The sequence below is a fragment of the Schistocerca nitens genome, chromosome 4, assembly GCF_023898315.1.
Source record: "Schistocerca nitens isolate TAMUIC-IGC-003100 chromosome 4, iqSchNite1.1, whole genome shotgun sequence".
Taxonomy (NCBI): Eukaryota; Metazoa; Arthropoda; class Insecta; order Orthoptera; family Acrididae; genus Schistocerca; species Schistocerca nitens.
This window is the reverse complement of record NC_064617.1, coordinates 401081632-401105285: the sequence shown is the minus strand read 5'-3', so window position 1 is coordinate 401105285 and position 23654 is coordinate 401081632. Positions and strand designations below refer to the sequence as shown.

The following is a 23654-nucleotide window of genomic DNA, read 5'->3' as shown; positions in this document are numbered from 1 at the left end:
TATCTTAGATATGATACTTTACGGATGAGATTGATATCTTCATGTCTGTGTACTGTTGGATAAGTGCAAGGAGAAAGATTGTTTGAGGATTTTTGAGAATCGAAGTCACAAATTTGCACATAGTTTTCTCATAAAGTAACATTATCTATACACATATTTGAAATTGTAGGGTACATTTTGCTCAGTTTCACAGAAACAAAGGATAATTACTGTTGTACACCATTTTCTTATTTACTAAGAAAATCGGAAGACTGCTATTGCCTGTATAAAAAAATACTACGGTGATGAAAACTATCAACGAAATAAATATCGTTCAAACGTACCTCACCATATCAAAATGATTATTTCGCACAATGTTGCAAAACATTTTACTAGCAAAAGTGAACAACTCTTTCAAATTTTGTGTACGCTGTATGTGTGTCTGTGTATCGCCGTACTTTATCATATTGTATTACTGTTGCATGAAGCAAAAGGCACACAGTCGACCATGACTTCTTCATATTTTCATTTAGTGATGGTACCGTTGACTGTCTCGTAGCCACACTACGGCAGGGGGACTGTCCGGGCCTGCTGTCCAATTACTTTTCTTCTGGAAGAATAATATCAGATCATTTCCAGACAATCATTTTTCGAAGTCGTATTTGTACAATGTATCTCTTTCTGATATGCTGGGCCTTCTCCTCGGAAGGCTCCAGAACTTTTGGTCACACCCATACGTGGAAGCGTCCTTCAGAGTTTCCGGAAGTTTTTCATTCAGTGATTCAGGCAGGAATGACATCAAAATAGATGTCACCAGCGTCACCACGGCCAATACGCCGAACATGTAGTACAGGCCAGACGTTGCTCCCTGTTCACAGAAAGAAAGTGCCAATACATTTCCTGTTATCGCTGTTAATAATTTAAAGGCTTCTGCTACTTCGTTAACGTAGCCGTCAAATGAAATGAAAGGACACGTGCACTTATTAACACATGTTGTAGCACGACGCCTCTAATAATCAAAACAACCTGAGTCCCGTGTTCTACCCCACCAAATGCTTGAATTCTGAATAAAAACCATCCGCAATGTTGACCAAAGACTTCGGGTATAACGAGTCACCCACATTATGCCAACAGTCCTACTAAGGAGGGCGGTGGAGAGGAGGTACTTTCAAAGCAGTCTGTTTTCTTTCAATTCGGAAACTGTTCCTAGAGGACGGGAGAATCAGCGATGATTAACGGCATGGGGCTGCAAAAGTCAGTGGAAACCACTGCTTTAAAAGCACACACATTGTATACACAGGATGCGTGACCTGAAAAATTGTCATGTCGATGTTTTAAATTGACAAGGTTCTGGATTAGTGCTACCAAGGGGAAGATGGCCTCGAGGAAAAGAATGAAGGTTCACCGAAAGAACAAGTCTACCAGTCGGAGAGTGGGATGTCAGAAAACTGAACGTGCAGGAGTACCTAGAAAATCTAAAGAGAGTAATGCAAAGAGTCAGTCTAGATATAGCGGGAATCAGTGAAGTAAAATGGAAAGATGATAAAGATTTATAATAAGGATCAAATCTAGAGTAGCAGAAAATTGGTATAACTGGAGTAGGGTTCGTTATGAATAGGAAGGCAGGGCAGGGAGTGAGTTTCTTTGATAATTCAGAATTATTCTTGTAAGCGTAGGCTTCCGCGGCCGTTGTCACAGTCAATAAAATTTTTTCTGGATTGGAACTGCTTTGTCAACTATCAAATTCCGACCTTTCGTCGGCCATTGCAAGACGCCTTCCTCAGGGTTTGTTGCTGACTCAGCAATAAACCCTAAGAAAGGCGTCTTGCAATAGTCGCCGAAACGTCCGAATTTCACAGCTGACAATGCGGTCCGAAACCCAGAAGAATTTTATTGACAAGAATTACTCTTATCAGGATCGACAGGAAATCAACGCCAACAGCAACTGATCACGTACACATACCGACATCACAAGCAGAATAAGACGTAAAGAAAGTATGTATGGGGATATTGAACAGGTAATGCTGTAAACTGAGACGACAATCTAATGACGTTGAGATACTGGAACATGGTAGTAGGAAGGAACAGGAGAAAGAGTTACGGAATAATACGAGCTTGTAGCAATGAATTACAAGCAAAGGTCTTAAAGGAGAAGACTGCTTCTGCAATAAATTTCATCAAGTAATAGTAAGTACACTATTCAAAAGTCACAACAGGAGGTACACCTGGAAGATTCTAGTTGGATTATATCACGATCAGAAAGAGACTCCGAAGTTAAGTATTGGGTAGAAAGCCGTACCCACAAACAGAGACAGATTTGAATAACAATGTAGTAATGATGAAGAGAGGATTGAAACGTAAGAGAATTGTCTGGAAGAATCAGCGTGGAAGGAAGTGATCTATGAGCTGAAGCACGAGGAATGATGATATGCATGCGAAATTCGCTAATGCTGTAAGTACTGCGACAGTGAATTTCATGGTACGCAATTGAACAGAAGAGGATTGGACGTCTCTAAATCGCAGAAGTTGTACAGACAAACATACGTCTACAAGGCAGGTAACGGCAAAGGAACCTTGTGCAACAGAAAAAATAATTAAGATGATCAAATAAAGAGGAAAGTACAAAAATCTGTGGCAAGGAGAGGATTACAGCAACGTAAGTCACTTAGGACCGAAGTAAATACACTCCTGGAAATTGAAATAAGAACACCGTGAATTCATTGTCCCAGGAAGGGGAAACTTTATTGACACATTCCTGGGGTCAGATACATCACATGATCACACTGACACAACCACAGGCACATAGACACAGGCAACAGAGCATGCACAATGTCGGCACTAGTACAGTGTATATCCACCTTTCGCAGCAATGCAGGCTGCTATTCTCCCATGGAGACGATCGTAGAGATGCTGGATGTAGTCCTGTGGAACGGCTTGCCATGCCATTTCCACCTGGCGCCTCAGTTGGACCAGCGTTCGTGCTGGACGTGCAGACCGCGTGAGACGACGCTTCATCCAGTCCCAAACATGCTCAATGGGGGACAGATCCGGAGATGATGCTGGCCAGGGTAGTTGACTTACACCTTCTAGAGCACTTGGGTGGCACGGGATACATGCGGACGTGCATTGTCCTGTTGGAACAGCAAGTTCCCTTGGCGGTCTAGGAATGGTAGAACGATGGGTTCGATGACGGTTTGGATGTACCGTGCACTATTCAGTGTCCCCTCGACGATCACCAGTGGTGTACGGCCAGTGTAGGAGATCGCTCCCCACACCATGATGCCGGGTGTTGGCCCTGTGTGCCTCGGTCGTATGCACTCCTGATTGTGGCGCTCACCTGCACGGCGCCAAACACGCATACGACCATCATTGGCACCAAGGCAGAAGCGACTCTCATCGCTGAAGACGACACGTCTCCATTCGTCCCTCCATTCACGCCTGTCGCGACACCACTGGAGGCGGGCTGCACGATGTTGGGGCGTGAGCGGAACACGGCCTAACGGTGTGCGGGACCGTAGCCCAGCTTCATGGAGACGGTTGCGAATGGTCCTCGCCGATACCCCAGGAGCAACAGTGTCCCTAATTTGCTGGGAAGTGGCGGTGCGGTCCCCTACCGCACTGCGTAGGATCCTACGGTCTTGGCGTGCATCCGTGCGTCGCTGCGGTCCGGTCCCAGGTCGACGGGCACGTGCACCTTCCGCCGACCACTGGCGACAACATCGATGTACTGTGGAGACCTCACGTCCCACGTGTTGAGCAATTCGGCGGTACGTCCACCCGGCCTCCCGCATGCCCACTATACGCCCTCGCTCAAAGTCCGTCAACTGCACATACGGTTCACGTCCACGCTGTCGCGGCATGCTACCAGTGTTAAAGACTGCGATGGAGCTCCGTATGCCACGGCAAACTGGCTGACACTGACGGCGGCGGTGCACAAATGCTGCGCAGCTAGCGCCATTCGACGGCCAACACCGCGGTTCCTGGTGTTTCCGCTGTGCCGTGCGTGTGATCATTGCTTGTACAGCCCTCTCGCAGTGTCCGGAGCAAGTATGGTGGGTCTGACACGCCGGTGTCAATGTGTTCTTTTTTCCATTTCCAGGAGTGTAGATACGCCAGGGAAGCCAAGGAAAAATGTTTGCAGGAAAAATGTGAGGAAACTGAAAAAGAAATGGACGTCGGAAGAAACTAAATCAGCATATTAAAAGTCAACACAGCCTCCGATTAAATTAAAAAGAAAGGTGGCAACATTAATGGCGCAATGTGAATTTCATAATTACACGCAGAAGAGAGAGCGGATACGTGCAAAGAGTACACTGAAGACGTGTACGAGGGAAAGGACCTGTCTGATGACGTGATAAATGAAGAATATATGGAAGATATCGGGGATCTAGTTTTAGAAGCTCGCTTTAACAAAGCACTGAAGAACTGGAGATCAAGTAAGTCGGAACGGATGGATATCATTCCTTCAGAATTTTTGAAATCGTTGACGCAAGCAGATACCAAACGACAGTTTAATTTGGTTTGCAGAATCTGACAATGGAGACATACCATCAGACTTTCGGAAAAATATCATCCACAAAATTCTGAAGAAAGCAAATAAGAGTGAGAAGCATGGCATAATCAGTTCTTGCATCCAAGTTGCTGACAAAAATAATATACAGAGGAACGGAAAATAACTGTTTAGATGACCACCGTTTTGGCTTTAGAAAAGATAAAGGTACCAGAGAGGCGCTTCTGACATGACACTTTATAATGTAAGAGAATCGTCTGGAAGAATCAGTGTGGAAGGAAGTGGTTTATGAGCCGAAGTACAAAGAATGATGATATGCATGTGAAGTTCGCTAATGCTATAAGCACTGCAATAGTGAATTTCACGGTAAGCAGCTGAAATGAAGAGGATTGGACGTCTCTAAATCACAGAAGTTGTACAGACAAACATACGTACATGGTAGATAAGACTTCAGAAGGAAATAGGAGTACGTTACAGAGAAAGATGGATAAAATACAGCAAGAATCAGGAGCGAATTATAAGATGTTAAGACGAAAAACTAGGTGCTCTGATTAAAATAGTTTTAACAGAGGGATGCAGTCTTTCACCCCTACTTTTCAATGTGTGCATCGACGATCTAATGACGGAAATAAAGTTTCAATTGGAACGAAAGATATCAATGTTAAGATACGCTGATGACATTACTATTCTTATTGAAAATAAATAAGCATTACAGAACGTTTTGAATGGAATGGTTTTATACACAATATCGATTGAGAGAAAATGGTAGGAAGGCAAAAATGACGAAAACTTGATATAAAATATTATTAAAATGAAATATATGTATTACCACAGAGAAACAGAGCTAGGGAAAAAATTCAAGTGTAGGAATTATTGGCGAGAAGAAAATAAATAGAAAAACAATGTTACAGATATGGAAGGAATCTCAGGAAGAATAAGAGAAAAAATTATAAAATAAATAAAAAATATTACATGCAAAATCATTTAGGTTCATGCACCACTGTGGTCATGCTCCGATGATAAATGACCCAAAGATCGGTGCAATATACTAATTAGTGTTTTTAATACAAAAGTAGAACAAAAACCACAGAAAAACTCTTCAGTCAACTCTTCTTCCAGAAGCTAACAAATAGAAAATGGACTTCGCGACCACAAAATGAAGTTCAAATCGAAATATACCCTACTTAACAAAAAAAAGGGAACTTATACGGGATGTGACGGTCATAAACCGCATTCGAATTGTAGGTTATCGTAGCGCTTTAATACGCACAGTAGAAGTGTGCATAAAACTGTAATGACACTATACCAGTAGGATAGAGGCCATAAATGTTGATTACTTTTATTTATTTTAGAATAGGATTAAATTAAAAAACAAGTTCAGTATCTTTGACTACGAAGAGTATGCTGATATTGAAGAAAGAAGGAACTATTTAACTAAGGTACTCAGAAAGAGGGAGGGGTGTTGGGTGTACCATGAAATCAAAGGGAAAGAAAATCTCATATGAAACATGTCAGCTGTTATGGAGAAAAAGGGAATTTCAATGAAATGAACGGAAGCAGTTATACAGAACTCAATTAAACAAACCAGTTCGAAACTGACCTCGAGGGTGTGAGAGAGAGTACAGTGATACCTTTGTAAGAGATGTAACTGAGAAAAGAAATGAGACAGGAAATAATTATAAGTTGTAGAGCAATTAGCCTCCTCTACACATTATTGAAGATTTTCATTAAAACTATTGACAATGAGGAGGAACATTAGATTTTAATCATGAATATGAACAAACTGGGCTTAGAAGTGAAAACAGCATAATGGGTCATTATCAACACTTCAACGATGTTCTAAAATGGGAAATGAATAGCAATAAATTAACATTTTACCGTGAGAAAACGTTCCGCATTATTTCCACAATATCTGCCAAAAAAGCAGTTGAGAAACAATATTGGTTCACCCTACACTACTGCTATTCCTAGCTACTCTACAGTTTTCAAAATTCTAAGCAGAAGCAATGCATATTCACAGAACGTAGTTTATATACTATAAAAACCACCTTCACTTTGATGATGAAATCAGTCGTAGGGTTACCTTCAGCACGGATAAACTTCAACCAAAAACGACATACTAGTGAGGGTTGATACGTATGGCTGACAAATGAAATATAGTAACACGAAAGTAATGCATAATTAACATCTCGAAAAGAAAATCGCGTGCCGGCCGAAGTGGCCGTGCGGTTAAAGGCGCTGCAGTGTGGAACCGCAAGACCGCTACGGTCGCAGGTTCGAATCCTGCCTCGGGCATGGATGTTTGTGATGTCCTTAGGTTAGTTAGGTTTAACTAGTTCTAAGTTCTAGGGGACTAATGACCTCAGCAGTTGAGTCCCATAGTGCTCAGAGCCATTTGAACCATTTGAACCAAAAGAAAATCGCATCTGAAATTTGAGATCGTTTGCTAAACCGAATAGAATATCTTAAATGAGTCTCTCACATGTCTGAAATGGAAAGTTCACACACAACTAGCACCGAAAATTTTGACTTGTTTAGATGAGACACAGACTATTAATAAGAAAACGGTTAAAAACATGAAAATGGCTCACTGAGAATTGGACACATGCATATTATGAAATAGTACGAGTAGACGACATAAGAAAGACAGAAATTGTCGGGAGACTGACGAAGTTCTTTGTTGGTTAGTGTGAAAAATAATTTTAAAAAAAGAAGGAGACGACAGCTAAATAATGGAAGCTAGGTGGTCGGGTTCAGAAAAGACGCAGGAGCCACGAGCTTCTTATTAATGCATGGGGAAATTAAGGAGAACGTATTTATGGTAAATTAATGGTTGCGGTCATGGTCGCTATAACATAACTGCTGTGAAACAGTGTAGTATCTAATCACTACCTATAAATCAAGTGTATACGTACCATATAAGCAAGGTAAGGGGGCGAACACATGACGCACTGAACAACGACGTATTCGATGGCGATGGCTATCTGCCGTATACATGTTGGGTGTATTTCAATACTCTGCAGGTTTGTTAGCGACAGCGAGGAGCTGGCACAGAACTGTAGCACCAGAGACGCAGTCGTTAACATCCACTGAGGAAATGAATCTGAACAAAAGAAAACATCCGTCTCAAAATGTAGCAAATGACAGTACAGTTTCAGTTGTTTCTTCTTTTAAGTAACAACAAACAATTTTTTGGTAGAATCATCAGTGGAAAAAGGAGACTTTCTACTTACTTGCAGTCAGGAAAACAAGTACGACACACACGGCGGCAGCCGTCAGTAATATGAAACAGTGTGTTATTCGTCTCCCGATTCTGTTTCCTATTATGTGAACAGCATATCCTGCAAATAACTTCAAAATTCCTTGCGCAATGTAAACAATGAAAGGATTCTCTCCAAAACTTCTGCTGTTCATAAGCAAGGTGAAAATAACGAGGGAACTGGCAGACCTGTTAGCAGAAATAGATTTGTTATTAATACTTACAGTAAACAATAAAAATATCCCTATTGAAAGCAACTCATATAATAATTTTTAAGAAAGCACCATACAGCAATAAAAAAAACTCCACTCGACAGCAGAGGTCTAGGAATTCGCATTTAAGAACGTCACAGAAACGTCTTAGGTTCTGATTTGCGCCTTATACTCAGCTCCAAACCAACGGACCACGTCCGGTTCTGGAAACGAAGCTGCTTCTACTTCGCGTGAGGTTAGCTATCTTCACTGAAACAGTCAACCGATGCCAGAGACTCCTCCACATTTCTGACGAGACCCTCCGGTAAGCAGACGGCCACTGACCTTCATTCCTTGCCTGCGCGCTGTTTCCCTAAGGGTCTCTAACACCCATCTAGCGCTGGAGCTCGCAATGACCAGGGAACCTATCCCTTGAATTTCTCAGAACCTCAGCCTCAACAGGTGACCCACGCCGGCTCAGATGTTCTTTCAGCAATGGGCGATACCTCAGAGACGGACGGGGAGTACCGTAGAGCCAGTTACCTCCTTTCACCTTGCTCCCAGGCGGGAGCCTCTGTTCGCCATTCACTGTCATACGAGTGTCGACCATCCAAAACGAGCGAACCAGCGGGCGAGAGGGAGCGCTGCCGCATCTAGAATCCCAGGCGACGCTGTGGGCACCACATGTGCCAAAACCTTCGTCACGGATGCCCCAACATCACCGCAGCACGAAAAATAAATGAGTTTGTTTGAGTGCTGAACAAATACTCCTGTTGCTAAATAAAAATAAACAGTACAGACCTGAAGCCATGACCGAACAGATCCGAGTTGTTTCCGGACAGTGGCCAACTTCCCCAGCATTCCTATACACTGTCTGGTTACATTAATTCGAACACCTGTTAAAAGCTTGAATAAGCACATTTTGCAGCGCGGACCATGGCTAGATGTGCAGGGAAAAATTCAGTGAGATTCTGGAAGGCACCGAATGGGATACGGAGTCACGCCGACTCCGGTGCCGTGTGTAGCTGCGCTAGGTTTCTCGACTGAGGTTGTCCCGATCAAGATGCTCTCTTAGATTCTCGGTTGAATTGTAATCTGAGGAGGCTGGTGGCCAGGAGAGTACAATAAACTCATCTGGGTGGTCCTCGAGCCAAAAACGTACATTTTGAGGTATCTGGTAAGTTGTATTGTCCTACTGGCAGATGCCATCTTGCTGAGGAAAATGAAACTGCATGCAGGGGTGGACATGGTCATAAGGATAGATGAATAATCGTGTTGATGCATCGTACCTTCCTGAATGACGATATCCAGTGAATGCCACGAAAACATCCCCCAGACCGTAACTCTACCTAATGCTTGCACTGTCTTTGCTTTCAGACATTTAATGCCGTACACGCCAACGGTGACCTGATATCTGAAAAGGTCACCTGCCGCCATTCGGTGCTTTCAGTTGCGGTGTTATAGTACAAATTCCAGCCTTCTTCACAGATGAACAGCAGTCACCATAGGTACATGAACCAGACTCTTGTTGTGCAGACCAGTTCGCAGCAACATTAGCTGAACGGTAGTTGGGTAGTCACTGTGGAAGCCCCTTTTTTCTTCTGGGAGGTCAGTTACTCAACAGTTGCGCGTCTGTCCACCCGTACACTTCTCCCCCAACTGTGGTGCACCGCAGTTGCCTTGGCGCTGGTTTTGGATAGCACAATTTTGTAATGCACGCTATACTTTAACAAGGGCGACAGGCGAACAGTTTACAAATTCAGACATTCCGGAAATGGATCCAACTTTTGACCTGAAAGCCAATGATCATTCCCTTTTGGACTTCAGATAAATCGCTTGGTTTCCGCATTTCGGCAATGACTGCACTGTTTTCCGCGTCACCCCAACACGCTTTATATACACTCCACTGCTACTGCTGCCACCTGTGTCTGTGAGTGGGGTTATTACACGTTGCAGTCGAAGACAGGCAGTGGTCACATTAGTGTGACTGGACCGTGTAGAACAAGTTTAGCCCCTATCCGTCTTGTCAATTCACGCAACACTAATGCACGCAAAATACGCAAAGACCTAAGATGACCTAACCTACATTATTCACCACAGTTTAAAACATACATACCATTCATGTCTTCACATAATCAAGCGAAAACAAACACAATACCAACTGCTGTGTGGGAAAAGGTAGGTACTGCTGCTGCTGGTCTCGGCGACTGCGACTATATTGGTATCTATTTTATGTCTTTATTTCATATACTAATTCTTTTGTTTGCTTTGCGAACTGAATGAGACGAAATTTTCATCTTATTACGGGTATAAAGATTCCTTTACGCTCTCGCATTTGGTTGTTGTTGTAGTGGTCTTCAGTCCTGAGACTGCTTTGATGCAGCTCTCCATGCTATTCTATCCTGTGCAAGCTTCTTCATCTCCCAGTACCTACTGCAACCTACATCCTTCTGAATCTGCTTTGTGTATTCATCTCTTGGTCTCCCTCTACGATTTTTACCCTCCACGCTGCCCTCCAATGCTAAATTGGTGATTCCTTGATGCCTCAGAACATGTCCTACCAACCGATCCCTTCTTCTAGTCAAGTTGTGCCACAAACTTTTCTCCCCAGTCCTGTTCAATACCTCCTCATTAGTTATGTGATCTACCCATCTAATCTTCAGCATTCTTCTGTAGCACCACATTTCGAAAGCTTCTATTCACTTCTTGTCCAAACTATTTATAGTCCATGTTTCACTTCCATACATGGCTACACTCCATAAAAATACTTTCAGAAACCACTTCCTGACACTTAAATCTATACTCAATGTTAAATTTCTCTTCTTCAGAAACGGTTTCCTTGCCATTGCCAGTCTACATTTTATATCCTCTCTACTTCGACCATCATCAGTTATTTTGCTCCCAAAATAGCAAAACTCCTTTACTACTTTAAGTGTCTCATTTCCCAATCTAATTCCCTCAGCATCACCCGGCTTAATTCGACTACATTCCATTATCCTCGTTTTGCTTTTGCTGATGTTCATCTTATATCCTACTTTCAAGAGACTATCCATTCCGCTCAACTGCTCTTCTAAGTCCTTTGCTGTCTCTGACAGAATTACAATGTCATCGACGAACCTCAAAGTTTTTATTTCTTCTTCATGGATTTTAATACCTCTTCCGAATTTTTCTTTTGTTTCCTTCACTGCTTGCTCAATGTAAAGTTTGAATTTGGTTGTTAGAAGCACAAATTAATGAAGTAAAGCACTATTGTTACTTTAGTGTGAGGGCAACTAGGTGTCCGTCTTCATCTCTTCGTTACTAAAGAAAAAATGAAGAAATACAAAGTTGCTCCCATGGCAATTTTGGATGCATTGAAGTTCTCTGTATGTGCAATATTAACTTCAGAATCGTATAGGAAATGGAGCAGCGGTAGATACCAATCAACGTATATGCATCGCTTTAAAAATCAGTTATGAACAACAAATTTTGAAAAAAAATTGTGGAAGATAAAATAAGACTGGAGTCGCTGACAAGAACACTAAGTAATATTGCTGTTTAACATCGCTATTGTGTAGCTTATTTCTACAAAAGGAAAATTGTTAATAAAATTAAAAGTTTGGGACAGAAGTACAAGTCTGGTAGATTCAAGTCTGATTTTACTGTTGCTTAAGTATAATGTCGGCCTAGTATAATTTCTAACCGAAACGGACAATCAGCATGGACACCAAGGGTGATTTTTTAGCGAGACAACAGGAAGTATAAATAGCAGATCCCAGTGTAGCCACCTGTTACACATCATCCCCGCTGAGGACTGAACAGGAAATGTGAAAGGTAGATATCAGATGGTACAAGAAGAGGAGAGGTGAAATTGGCAAGTGACTCATATAGCATAAAAAACTACTGAAAACAAATTTCGTATTAAAATAGGAATACAGTTTTCTCAAGTCGTGTATTGGAAACCCATTCCGGTGCCGAAGGGCAATGATAGATGTGAGGATAATGGAAAGGTGCTAGAAGTGAATGTAAAGACCAAAGTTGGTAACACAAAGTTTAGAATTAAACTAGGCAGAGAAAAAGACAGCAGACCCGTTTGTATAGTTTAAATGAAGTCTGTCTATACCAATGTGTGGATACTTAAACTATTTACTCCACTGAAAATCAGTTTCATTGCTACTATTATTTTTTGTTGTTCTTTGGTGTTTATCTGTAGTAAACATTGTTGACACTATGATAATACTGTCCCATCCAGAAGTACCTATCCAACAAAAGGCACACTTATGATCACCTACATTACATTAATCATTTAACTACTGATATTGGTCATATATACTTGTATTAACATGCACAAAGGTAAACCTGGTATAGAAATTAAATAATTACAGGTAACAACAGCTGTGAAATTTATATAACATATTGTCAATTGTGTAAAATTCTACATAAGAAATTCATACAAAATATACTGCCGGTAAAAAATTAGTACACCCTTTTAGACGTTTCCAGCTCACTCAAGATTTGTTGTTGCAACAGAGCAAATGGAGTAAATGAAAATATTACATTTACAGACCAATAGCACAAACAATTCTGAGATTCCAGGTATCGACAGATATTGAAACATCCGTTAGTACGCAGTGTACTCTCCATGAGCGACAATTCAGGCGCTGACTCTGGCAACCAGTCTGTCGTACAGATGGCGAATACTGTCCTGGGATACGTTATGCCTTGTTGCTCGACTTATTCACGTAGTTCTGTAAAAGTTGTTGGCTGACGAGTTGCACTTCTTGTCCCATCATAACCCACAAGTGCCCAACTGAAGACAAGTCCGAAGGTCGTGCTGGCAGGAGAAGTTGCTACGCCTCTAGGAGAGCACGTTGGGTTTCACGGGCAGCGTGGAGGCGAGTATTGTATTTTTGGATCATCACATCACTTTCCTGCTGCTACAAAGGCAAAATAACGTGTCTAGCAATATTATGCTCGTATCGACCACTGATTAGCGTCGTCGTCCCCCCCCCCCCCCCCCCAGAAACACCAAATGTGAACGAGAGTTGTAGCTAATGGTACTCCACACCATAAGGCGTGGGGAATAATGCACTCTAAGAGACAGCACTAACCAGGTCTATGTCGTATGCGCAAATAACCATCACTTGGGTGGAGGCAGAATCTGCTTTCATCTCTGAACACCACGGTACGCCATTACATTTTCCAAGTGATGCTCTGATGGCAGCAATCGAGCCGTGTTCGTCGATGCTGTGTTGTGAGCGGAAGACGGGCCGGAGGCGACCATAGTCCCACTGCTAACAACTGTTTCGAAAAAGTTCGTTTTGACACGCCTGGGCTCACATGCCCTCTCATCCGTACTGTTGTAGCTGTACGATCTGCCAGTGCTGCCTTTACAAAACGACAATCTTGGTGGGCTTCTGTGCTGCGTGGACTTCCAGAATATCGTCTGTGGTTGTGAAAATGATCACGTGACCACTGACACCAGCGCCGTTGCATAGCTGACGTAGCACGTCCAGCTTGTGTGGAAATTTTCCGAATGGCCCCTCCCACGTCTCTAAAGGCCACAATTCGACCTCAGTTGGCTGTTCGTCTCTGCAGAATGCTAACTGCTTGCTTCATACGTTTGCACCGCACCGAACCTTCTGGCTGTGAGCATCCCCTCTTAAAGAGTAGACACAGATGGCGCGCAGGTAGCTATGCCACTACGCTATCTGTTGGTGGTCGACTCTGAAACCATTATCAGTAAATCTACTATAGCTCAGGTGGCATACGTCGTCATCGGATCAAAATCGACGACGTCATTCCAGGTGTACGAATTTTTTCTGGCTGTGTAATTAGGAGAGACTTCAATTTGGAGTGTCAATCGAAATAAAACCGTACGCTCTCTGATACTCATCGTATTTCCCAAAGACACAAAAGGAAGACTTATTTTGGAATTTCAGGGATTAAAATCGGTGTGAATGTATATATACTCATTCCCTGTGTTCCACGTGATACTATGACTGACATGACTACCAGCGACATGTAGTAAACGCTGTGGTGGTTATAGCATTTGGTGCTCATATTAAACTAATCAGAATTTCTATATTTTGTGAGGCAGCAAATATTCTCTTGAAAAATTTCGGATATACCACACGGGAGAAGTAAACACATACATGTAGCCTGAAAGGTTCGTATTATTGTAAACAACACATGTAATTTGCAGCAGTCTGAACAATTCCAGTCGTCATAGTCGCTAATATCTGTAGAAGAATTTACAGTGTTTGAAAGGCAGGAATTACAATCGCACCAGCTGAGTAACAGCGTTGCTGGGTTTGTTTACACTCCAAACTTCTACCGATCCATCACCTCCTCGTCCTCAATCTCTCCATCTGCTCCCCCCTCCTTTCGCTGATAACCCTCTCAGTCTCCCACTTTCTATCCACCCCCTCTTTTTCCCACTTTCTATCCGTCGTTTGCTTCCCCCTCTCTCCGTCCATTTTTTTCCTCCTCCCTTTCTCTCCCAATCACCTCCACCCCCTTGTCTCTTTTCATCTCCTTACCTTCTCCATTTCTTTCTCCTCGCCCACATCAGCGTCCGTCACCTCCTTCTTCTATCTGCCCTCCTCCTCCTCCTCCTCCTTCTCTGTCCATTACTACCTTATCATCCCAAGAGAAACTTTCTTGCTCTCACCCACACAGTATTTATGAACATGCTCAGGTTCGCACATGCTCGGGTTCGCACATGTCACATACATTTATTCTATATTTAACATATTTCACACATATTTATAAGCGTATTTCACTTGTATCTCTAACGAATTTTGCCCGTCAGTTTCGTTTTCACAGTGCTTAGTGTTTATGACGTTATATCTCTTGAACTATGTATGGTCTAGTTACATAAGTTTGCAGGTACCTTGTGGCATATGTATATACTGTCTGAGAAACGTGTTGCGAAGAGAGTTAGTAATAAAGAACTAACAAATTAAAACGACATGCATGGAGTGGCACTTTTTCAAGCACCTCAGTACTTATTACGTCATACCCAATGCAATATGCCCCGGAGAAAGATATATATGGGCAGGTACATTCAGTGGTACATGTGAATACTGTATCCAAAAGGTGTCACAAATATAGTTGGTAGTACACAAGTAATGAAAGGTTATGCCTGCTGTGACAGTTTCACTACAAGAAGAGCGAAAATGCAGTAAACAGTAAATTTTTCTTCCCTTCGTCAGTTTTTGGGGGTTATCAGCGAGCTAAGGTCTCAGGAATGTTTTAAAATTATGTATAAAGTTGGTTGCAAGTCACTAGGTGCTCTCATTCTCAAATACTGGATAAATATAGTCTGGCTGTTTGCCAGTCGTAAGCTACTCTTCTTTTTCACCTGCACCGTCGTGGTTAGTAGACGGTTCTCATCCAAACAGCGGCACTTTACGATAGACTGGTTCAGAAGGAGATGCGGAACGTAAATAAATACATACATTTTTATAATATTTATGCATTTGCCGCTAAATGAACAGCGGAGCAAGAAGTAATAAATTCCACGGATTACAACGTCAGTCTGTACTGTATCATTAAAGTGAATCCACTTCAAAAGGTCATTCCCATACATATGTCTGAATATTTAGAAGTGATAATTGGGCAACTGTTGGGAGTGCTTCACGAATCGAATGCTGTATGTGCTGTAATCATCCATCACGAAGGGATGCGCCTATAAGGGGTCTGCCATACAGCCGGAAATCTCACGTCGAACACACTCAAGTCACAATGCCCAAATGAAACTAACGTAGGCGTTTCCTTCGATGAAAGCAAACCTAATGCTGTTGATAGGCGGTGCACAGTATCTACACGTAATATCAGTTTCGAATGGGAGGAAGATACATCACTCCGCCCAGCAACACAGAGCGCTGGTGAATATGGCCTACGGCTTTACAGGATAATAAGATATTATCTGTGGATAGAAGTACAGGTTCGTACATTCCAGTTGGAAGTAAGAAAGTGAAGAGAAGGAAAAATAGTAGGAGAATACGAACTGGGGCCTGGTAGAATTTTGCACAGAGTATAATTTGATCATTGCTAACACTTGGTTTGAGGGTCGTTGAACAAGGGTGTAGACATGCAACAGAACACTAGAAGGTTTAAGACTGGTTCTATGATGGTAAGACAGAGACTTCGAAACCAAATTTCAAACTGTAAGGCCTTTACAGTGGCAGAAGCTCTGACCATAATTTATTGCTCATGGGTTTTAAGTTAAAACTTAAGGTATTGCAAAAAGGCATGAAATTAAGGAGCTGGGACCTGGATAAGTAGGGAGAACCAAAGATACTGAGAGTTTCACAGGGAACATAAGGCAACGTTTGACAGTCATGGAGTGAGTTAACGAGTATTGTGCTCTCATTTAAATATATGGCTGAAAGAGTCAGCCTACAGGAATTGTGAAACGAACCCTGTCGTCGAGGACCGTGTGCCAAAAAGGGTGCAGATTCACCACGAGATGGGGAAATTCACAGTCGTCTGTTGTCTATTGAGGCCTAAGCGCTGTAGTGTGCGAGTGAGACAGACGAGAATCTAAGCCATAGGGAAACCCAGTAGAAGCCGTTTGTGGCCAAGGAAATGTGGCAGTGTTAAACATGGCGGATCTAAGATCGGCCATAAGGGGAAACTTTTATGAAAACTATTTAATTCTGTAGTAATGCAGAGAATCAAGCCACAGTAATTTTAATATGCCATCCTCCATAAATTTTCATGGTGATCCCACTAAAACTTGAATATTGATCATATCTATAACAGTTTAGGGTTTACTGTTAAAGTGAAATTAACAACTTTTGTAACAAAGACCTGAATGCTAAAATCTGAACGATTTGGTCGATCTTAACGATCGACATTTCATATAGAAGCGCATCATTAAAACGACAAATCTTGTAAATATCAACTCTGTAACTTCATTTGTTTAAAACATATAGTAAATTTAAATTATCAGTATTTTCAGTTAAGCATTAGATCAACATTTCCTCCACACAAAACACACTGAACGATGGCAGCATGACACTTATTGAATCATTAGGTAATGGCATATTTGTTGTAAAGTTTAGTGCTTAAGAGTTACTACTGTTCTCTATTTATTTATCAGAAAGCACATTGGTGCAAGGCTACTGGCCGTGGCATTCAAAGCTAAGAAGGAAATTGTATTGATTTTATGTAAAAGAATTTAACGTTTATTATGTAATGGATATTATTGTTACTTTATTTAGAGCGTGAAAGTGGCCAAGCTTTTATTATTTAAATATGTAAAATAATGCAGAATAAGCTGTAACAAATCAGGTGGACGGCTTCAGGAAAGGGAACTGCCCTAGTCAGTTGAGCGAGGATATTCGGCGCGCGGGAAACGCGGCCGGGGATGGGCAGAGGGACAATGCTGGTGAAGACGGAAAGTGGACAGTTCGGCTGGGGACACCAAAGGGTAAAGTTCGGATGCTTAGTGTCTGAGCGGTGAGCAGCCGCGTGCCTGGTGTGAACTCTAACTTTTGGCATAGATAACTTGTATTTAGCGATGAGGTTGTGAATGATCGAACTGTGTCAAATGGATATGCGTTCGAGTGTAACAGTAACTCTAAATACGACCACTTTCGCTGTTAGTTTGCTTTCTGAATAAACATTATTCTAACCAAATCGCAACTGTGTGGCTACATCATTTATGGGTCGTTAATTTAGTTCCCGATACTATTATTACTGTTATTATACGTTGTATTAACTTTGTATTTCGCAAACCTGCCATCAGACAGACAATTTAACCAAAGGGTCACAGTCGTCTAATTTAGGGCGTCTAATGCGAGACGTGCGGTTCAACCCCTAGACGAGTCTGAGCCAAGATATTTCGACGAAAAGGAACCACATGTGATCCCGAACATCTTTGGGATGTTAGCTCGCAGTGGAAACGAACTACTAGTGAATGAGAATGGACAGCTTCGGGAGATAAGGTAGTGAAAGCAGCAGAGTAACAGATACATTAAAGGACAAAGCCTAGTAGAAATCCTTGCATAATAAAGGTGGTACTGAATTTAGTTGGTTCAAATGGCTCTGAGCACTATGCGACTTAACTTCTGAGGTCATCAGTCACGTAGAACTTAGAACTAATTAAACCTAACTAACCTAAGGACATCACACATATCCATGCCCGAGGCAGGATTCGAACCTGCGACCGTAGCGGTCGCTCGGCTCCAGACTGTAGCGCCTAGAACCGCACGGCCACTCCGGCCGGTTGAATTTAGTTAAAGAAATGAGACAATATAAAAAGGAGGCGAAATGAGCAGGTGAAACGGAACACAAACGGCTAAGAAATGAGATTTACACAGAGAGCAAACTGGCTAAGAAGGAATGGCTAGAACTCTATACAGGGTGTTTTCGTAAGAGCGTGCAAAAGTGTAACAGGACATAGAGAATGCGCCACTGGACAATTAGAGGCTCAGACTGCTAAACAAAGAAATTAAACCTGAAAAGAGGAAGGAATATTTATAGAGGCTCTTCAAGGAAATGAAGTTAAAGATGATATTGTAAAAAGGAAAGTTGAAGCAGATAGAAATGAGAAAGAAGATACGATAAAGCAGCATTAATACGACAGACCACTGAAAGGCTTAAGTGGAAACATATCCTGAAGACGACATACCGTAAGAATTACTGAGATCCTTAGGGAAGCAAGACATGACAAAACTTTTCCACATTATGACCCCACACGTGGTAGGAGAAATACCGTCACAAGTTAGGAAGAATTTAATAATTGCACTTAAAAAGAAGGCAGGTGCTGACGGGTGTGAGTACTACCGAAATTATCGCGCCAAGAATTCGTAGCTGCAAAGTATTGACACGAATTGTTTAGCAATGAAACAAAACAGTGATAGGAGCCAACATCGCTGAAGATCAATCTGGGTAGAAGCCCCCAAGGCAATGCTGACCTTGCGAGTTATCTTGAAAAATAGTTGGGTAAAAGGCAAACTTACGTTTGTAACATATGTAAAGTCAGAGGAAGTTTTGAGAATATTTATGGATAGATACACTAAAAGCTTGAATTCACAGCATTTATGTTCTGCAGTAATATTTAATAGTTCGTTATGAACCGGCTTATAGCTTTCGAGCCATCGTCAGAAAAGAAATAATCCGCACAACATCAGTGAGAGTTCATAGCTATACAAAGACTTTTTGAAAGACACGTGATTTACGGATATACATCGACACAGAAAGATAAGCATAATGTTGCTTCGCATAGAAGATCTAAAACAATAAATAGGCTGATAAGCCAAAACATTATGACCACTGCCCACTGCAAGCTTGGATGCCTCCTAGTGGCGTTACGGACACATGACGCAATAAGAAATGTCTGTAAACATAGCAGAGACAGGTGGGAGAGCACCCTAGCGAAGATATACGCAGAGCCGGTGAACGAGTATCCCTAAAAAGGTGAAACTAGTCGAATATTCACGTGCTACTGTCGTGAGCATCTAGGGAAAGTTGCAGAAACTATCACTAGGCACCAAGTAGTTTGACGTCCACGACTCTTCACAGAACGTGGGGTTTGGAGGCTTGTCTGCTCAGTAAAATAGCATAGATGGCGATCTGTGGCACCTTTGGCGAAAGAGCACAACGCCAGTGGACGCACATGTGTTTCAGAGCACTCATTCAGCGGACGTTGTTGAACAAGGAGCTCCACAGCAGACGACCCCTGCGTGTTTACATGTTGGCCCAACGACATCGTCAATTAAGATTGTAGGGGGCTCGGGATCATCAAGATTGGACCGTTTACCACTGGAAACGTGTCGGTTCGTCAGATAAATTACGTTTTTACTACAGCAGGTCGCTGATAGTCTCCAGAAATGCCATCATCCAGGCGAACGGCTGCTGTAACCATACAGCGCGCCTCGAACGCTGGCTGGTTGGAGCAGTATTATGTTATGACAGACATTCTCCTGTGCTTTCACATGACCTGTGGTAGTAATCAGCTGCAGACCACCCGTATCGCTTCCTGCTTGATGTCTTCCCTAAGGACGATGTCATCCTTCAGCAGAATAATTGTCCGTGTCTCGAAGCCAGAATCGTGGTACAGTGGTTCGAGGAGCTTGAGCGTGAAATCACGTTAATGTCCTGGCCACTAAATTCGCCTGATGTGAACCCGATGGTTCCCATCTGGGTCGCTATCGAGAGCCATCACCGCGTAAGGAAACCAGCGGCCAGTTATTTACGAGAATTACATGACTTGTGCGTAGACACTTTGTGGCACATAGCTCCACAAATCCACCAACACCAACAAACTGTCGAATCTTTGATACGCAGAATCTGCGCATTTTTCGTTACAAAGATGGCCCAACAAGTTACTAACCAGGCGGTCATAACGTTTTGCCTCGTCAGTGTATTATATTACTTCATTATCATAAAAAACGTTGTCCAAGTGAGTAATGGCAGAGACCACTGTGTTATACGGACAAACTAGTTAACGTGATGAACAGGCCATGGATGTTGACTGGTGATTCTGATGGCAGCAGGGATAAAACACAGGAAATGAAAGGTTACTTACTGCTTGTATAGATGCCAGGCTGAAGTTATGAGAGCTGAGGGACATGAAAGACGAGCAACAGTCAGGAAGGGAGTGAGACAGGTTTGTACCCTGCTCCTGATACTATTGAATCTATACATTGAGAAAGCAGTAAAGAAAATGAAAGAGAAACTTAGAAACGGAATTAAAAGCGACGGAGAACGAATAAGATTGTCTTGAAGAAAGATTTATTATGATGAAAGTCAAGCAAAGGAAAACAATGGTAACGGAATGTAGTAGAATTAAATCGAACGATCCTGAGGGAATCAGATTAGGAAATGAGACACTAAAGGCAGTAGATGAGTTTTGTCATTTGAACATTGAAATAACTAATGATGGCCGAAGTAGAGATTGGCATTAGCATGAAAAACATGTCTGAAAAAGAGGAATTTCTTAACATATATTATATATCCGCCCGTTAGGAAGTGTTGTCTGAAGGTATTTGGAGTGTAGCTTTGTGCTGAAGTGGGACGTGGACTATAAGAAGTTCAAACGAGAAAGGAATGTAAGGTTTTGAAATGTGATGCTTCAGAAGAATGCTAAGATTAGATGAGTAGATCACGTAACTAACGAGGGAGTAGTGAATAGAACTGCCAAGAAAAGAAACTTGCGGTGTAGTTTGAATGAAACAAGAAGTTGGTTGATGGGACACATTCTAATACACCACGGAATCATCAATTTAGTACTGAAGGGAAGTTTGGGGGGGGGGGGGTAAAAATTGTAGAGGGAAACCAAGAGATGAATACAGTAAGTAGGTTGAAATGGAAGTAGGTTCTAGCAGTTATTCGAGACGAACAGGTTTGCACAGGATAGACCCTCGTCATGAGTTGTAGCAGATCAGTCTTTGGACTGAAGACCACAACAATAGCACTCTTCCAATTGCCCACATGTATCTAAAGATAAAAGAGGAAACTAAAATATTACGCAGTACTGAAAGACGTGGTAGTTCGATAAGCAACTAGAGAAATTAAGTTATTATTTTCAATTTCTTTGTTTCAAAAGGAGAGATGTTTGGAGTCTTCTCGTGCATTCAGCCTGAAGGCATCGTCTAAATCAGTGGTAGTCAAACGTTTCTATTCAAGAGCCAACACTGACATTGTAGAGCGGCCTCTAGGGCTGCATATGTACTGATCTCATTACTGAATGGTAACTTATGTGAATTAGTGTGTTATGAGCCCCCAACAGATTAGCTATGGAAAGGGCGCAATAAGTTGGCTGCTGGCCCCCAAGTAATGATCGGTAGAAGTCGGCATCACTCGGAACACTTCGTGTCGACTCTTCTGTTTCAGAATGCTGCCAACCAAGAGACCCCCCAAAGTTGCGACACTGTAATTGCCTGACGAATTATTGTTGTGTTGTGTGAGCAGTTGATTAATTGATTAATAACAGTAATAGTACTTATATTTAAATGCGTTATGGAATATGCAACTCGATCAGAAACATTTTGAATGTAATTTTTCTTCTACTCATTATGTTGCATTACAATAGCTTTATTAATTCCATATTCCTTGCCACAAATATGTATAGCGTTTCAAGATAGCCGTCTCAGTAATGCGCATTGACCACTGCATTTTGCTTCCATAGAATGTATTCGCATTTGCGAATATGGACAACCATCAGCTGTAAAAGGGAATGACGATAATGAAAATTTGTGAAGGACCCTGACCCGAACCAGGGTTTCCCGCTAATTGCTGGCGGTCGCCTTATCGTTTGGCTACTCAAGCACGACTCAAGACCAGACCCAAACTGCCACATCTCCTCAACCATGTGTCTGCAAACTGTACCTGTGCAGTCCGTTATGTATATTCCCGTACAGGGGAGACATTTTACTTGAAAGTCGCTTGCCCGGTGTCGTTGGATAAATACAATACTCGAGTGCCTGTGTTACTCGGAACTGCTGTACGATGTAATGTTCCCCTGGACGTGCATGCATTAATGTATTCGCCAACGCCTGTAGCCGCGACAGTTCCTGTTCTTTCAGACATTAATGCATGTTCTGAGGATCTTTGCATTTTAATTCAGAATAACATAGGCACTGCAATATCGCATTTCACTTCCGTTTGAAATTTATATTATAGCATCTGATCGGTACGAGGTACACACTGCCATGAGTTGTCAGCAACGAGAGATAAACAGTAAAACATCCCCCACTCACATCCTCTGACCACACTGTGAGGCTGCTTACCGCCCCTGCCCTGTTGTAAACGACCAACTTTACTTGACTCGCAGCAGATTTCACCAACGTGAATTAAAATAACGAACATCTTAAAATAGTATTCTCTACGTAAGGTTTTTTTTTTAATTTGTTGCTGATAGTGAGCAGGAAAGCTACTGTCTCAAGAAGTTCTCAATGTCAGGTGACGTTTCTGGTTTCAGAAACGACTGCGCACCGTGGGCTGCACACATATTTGATTCGGGCCACAGTTCTGATCACCGCCGGTCCAAATGTTGCGATATTTCAGTAATCTGACTTTGTTGCCTTATCCTGAAGCGGCCCTGGCGGCTGGTTATCTTCCACTGGGCGCAGTGTTCCGTAGCCCGTCTCTGCGGCAGGTGAGCTCAGCCACGAGTACCCCACCATGTCACGCTTGTGAAGGGGGGAAGGGGGAGGGGCGAAGGGCGAAGAGCGCGGCCCGGCCTGGGACATTGTGGCGTTATATCAGTTCTTCAGCTGGCGCGGCATGAGCCGTTGTTTCCACAAATTGTCATCGTGCTTGAGGTCGGGACTCAAACCTCACTGAAAAGGGGACTGTCATCACAAATTTCGTCCAAATTTATGGAATGAACCACTTAAGTTAGCGGAGTTTACTCGCAACGTTTGGTGATGCGCAAACAGTGCACAACGAGAATCCGAGGATCGTGGGTTTATGTCCGTATGCGGAAACTTTTTCCAATTTTTATGTTTGTTTTCAATTTTTACGTTACTTCCTCTGCACATAAATCTAAACAGTGCTCACTATGTTCTGTTTACTAATATTTTCATGAAACATCTCGTTTAGGCAGCTTTCATGACACACAAATGCTGACTTATTGATGTTTTATTCTGAACGGTTTCGTTCATAAACCACTTTCGTGGCCTCGAAAGATTCATCTGCAGTCAATACTACATATCAGATCTAAAAGTATTGTTCATTTCGAATATTACAGGATAATACCTATGTGAAGAACAACTAA

General features: G+C 42.3%; 1 protein-coding gene across 2 annotated transcripts in view; it reads right to left on the bottom strand.

Moving 5' to 3' along the window:
• Positions 1-217: 217 nt before the first annotated feature.
• Positions 218-23654, bottom strand: part of LOC126251814 (solute carrier family 22 member 7-like) — a 91813-nt gene continuing 68376 nt past the window's right edge. For both annotated transcript variants that reach the window (XM_049952458.1, XM_049952459.1), the window contains exons 7-9: positions 7723-7937; positions 7405-7592; positions 218-847 (exon numbers count right to left, since the gene is read on the bottom strand). In XM_049952458.1, coding sequence (XP_049808415.1) covers positions 623-847; positions 7405-7592; positions 7723-7937 — 628 coding nt within the window. In that variant the 3' untranslated portion in view covers positions 218-622. The remainder of the gene's footprint in view (positions 848-7404; positions 7593-7722; positions 7938-23654) is intronic.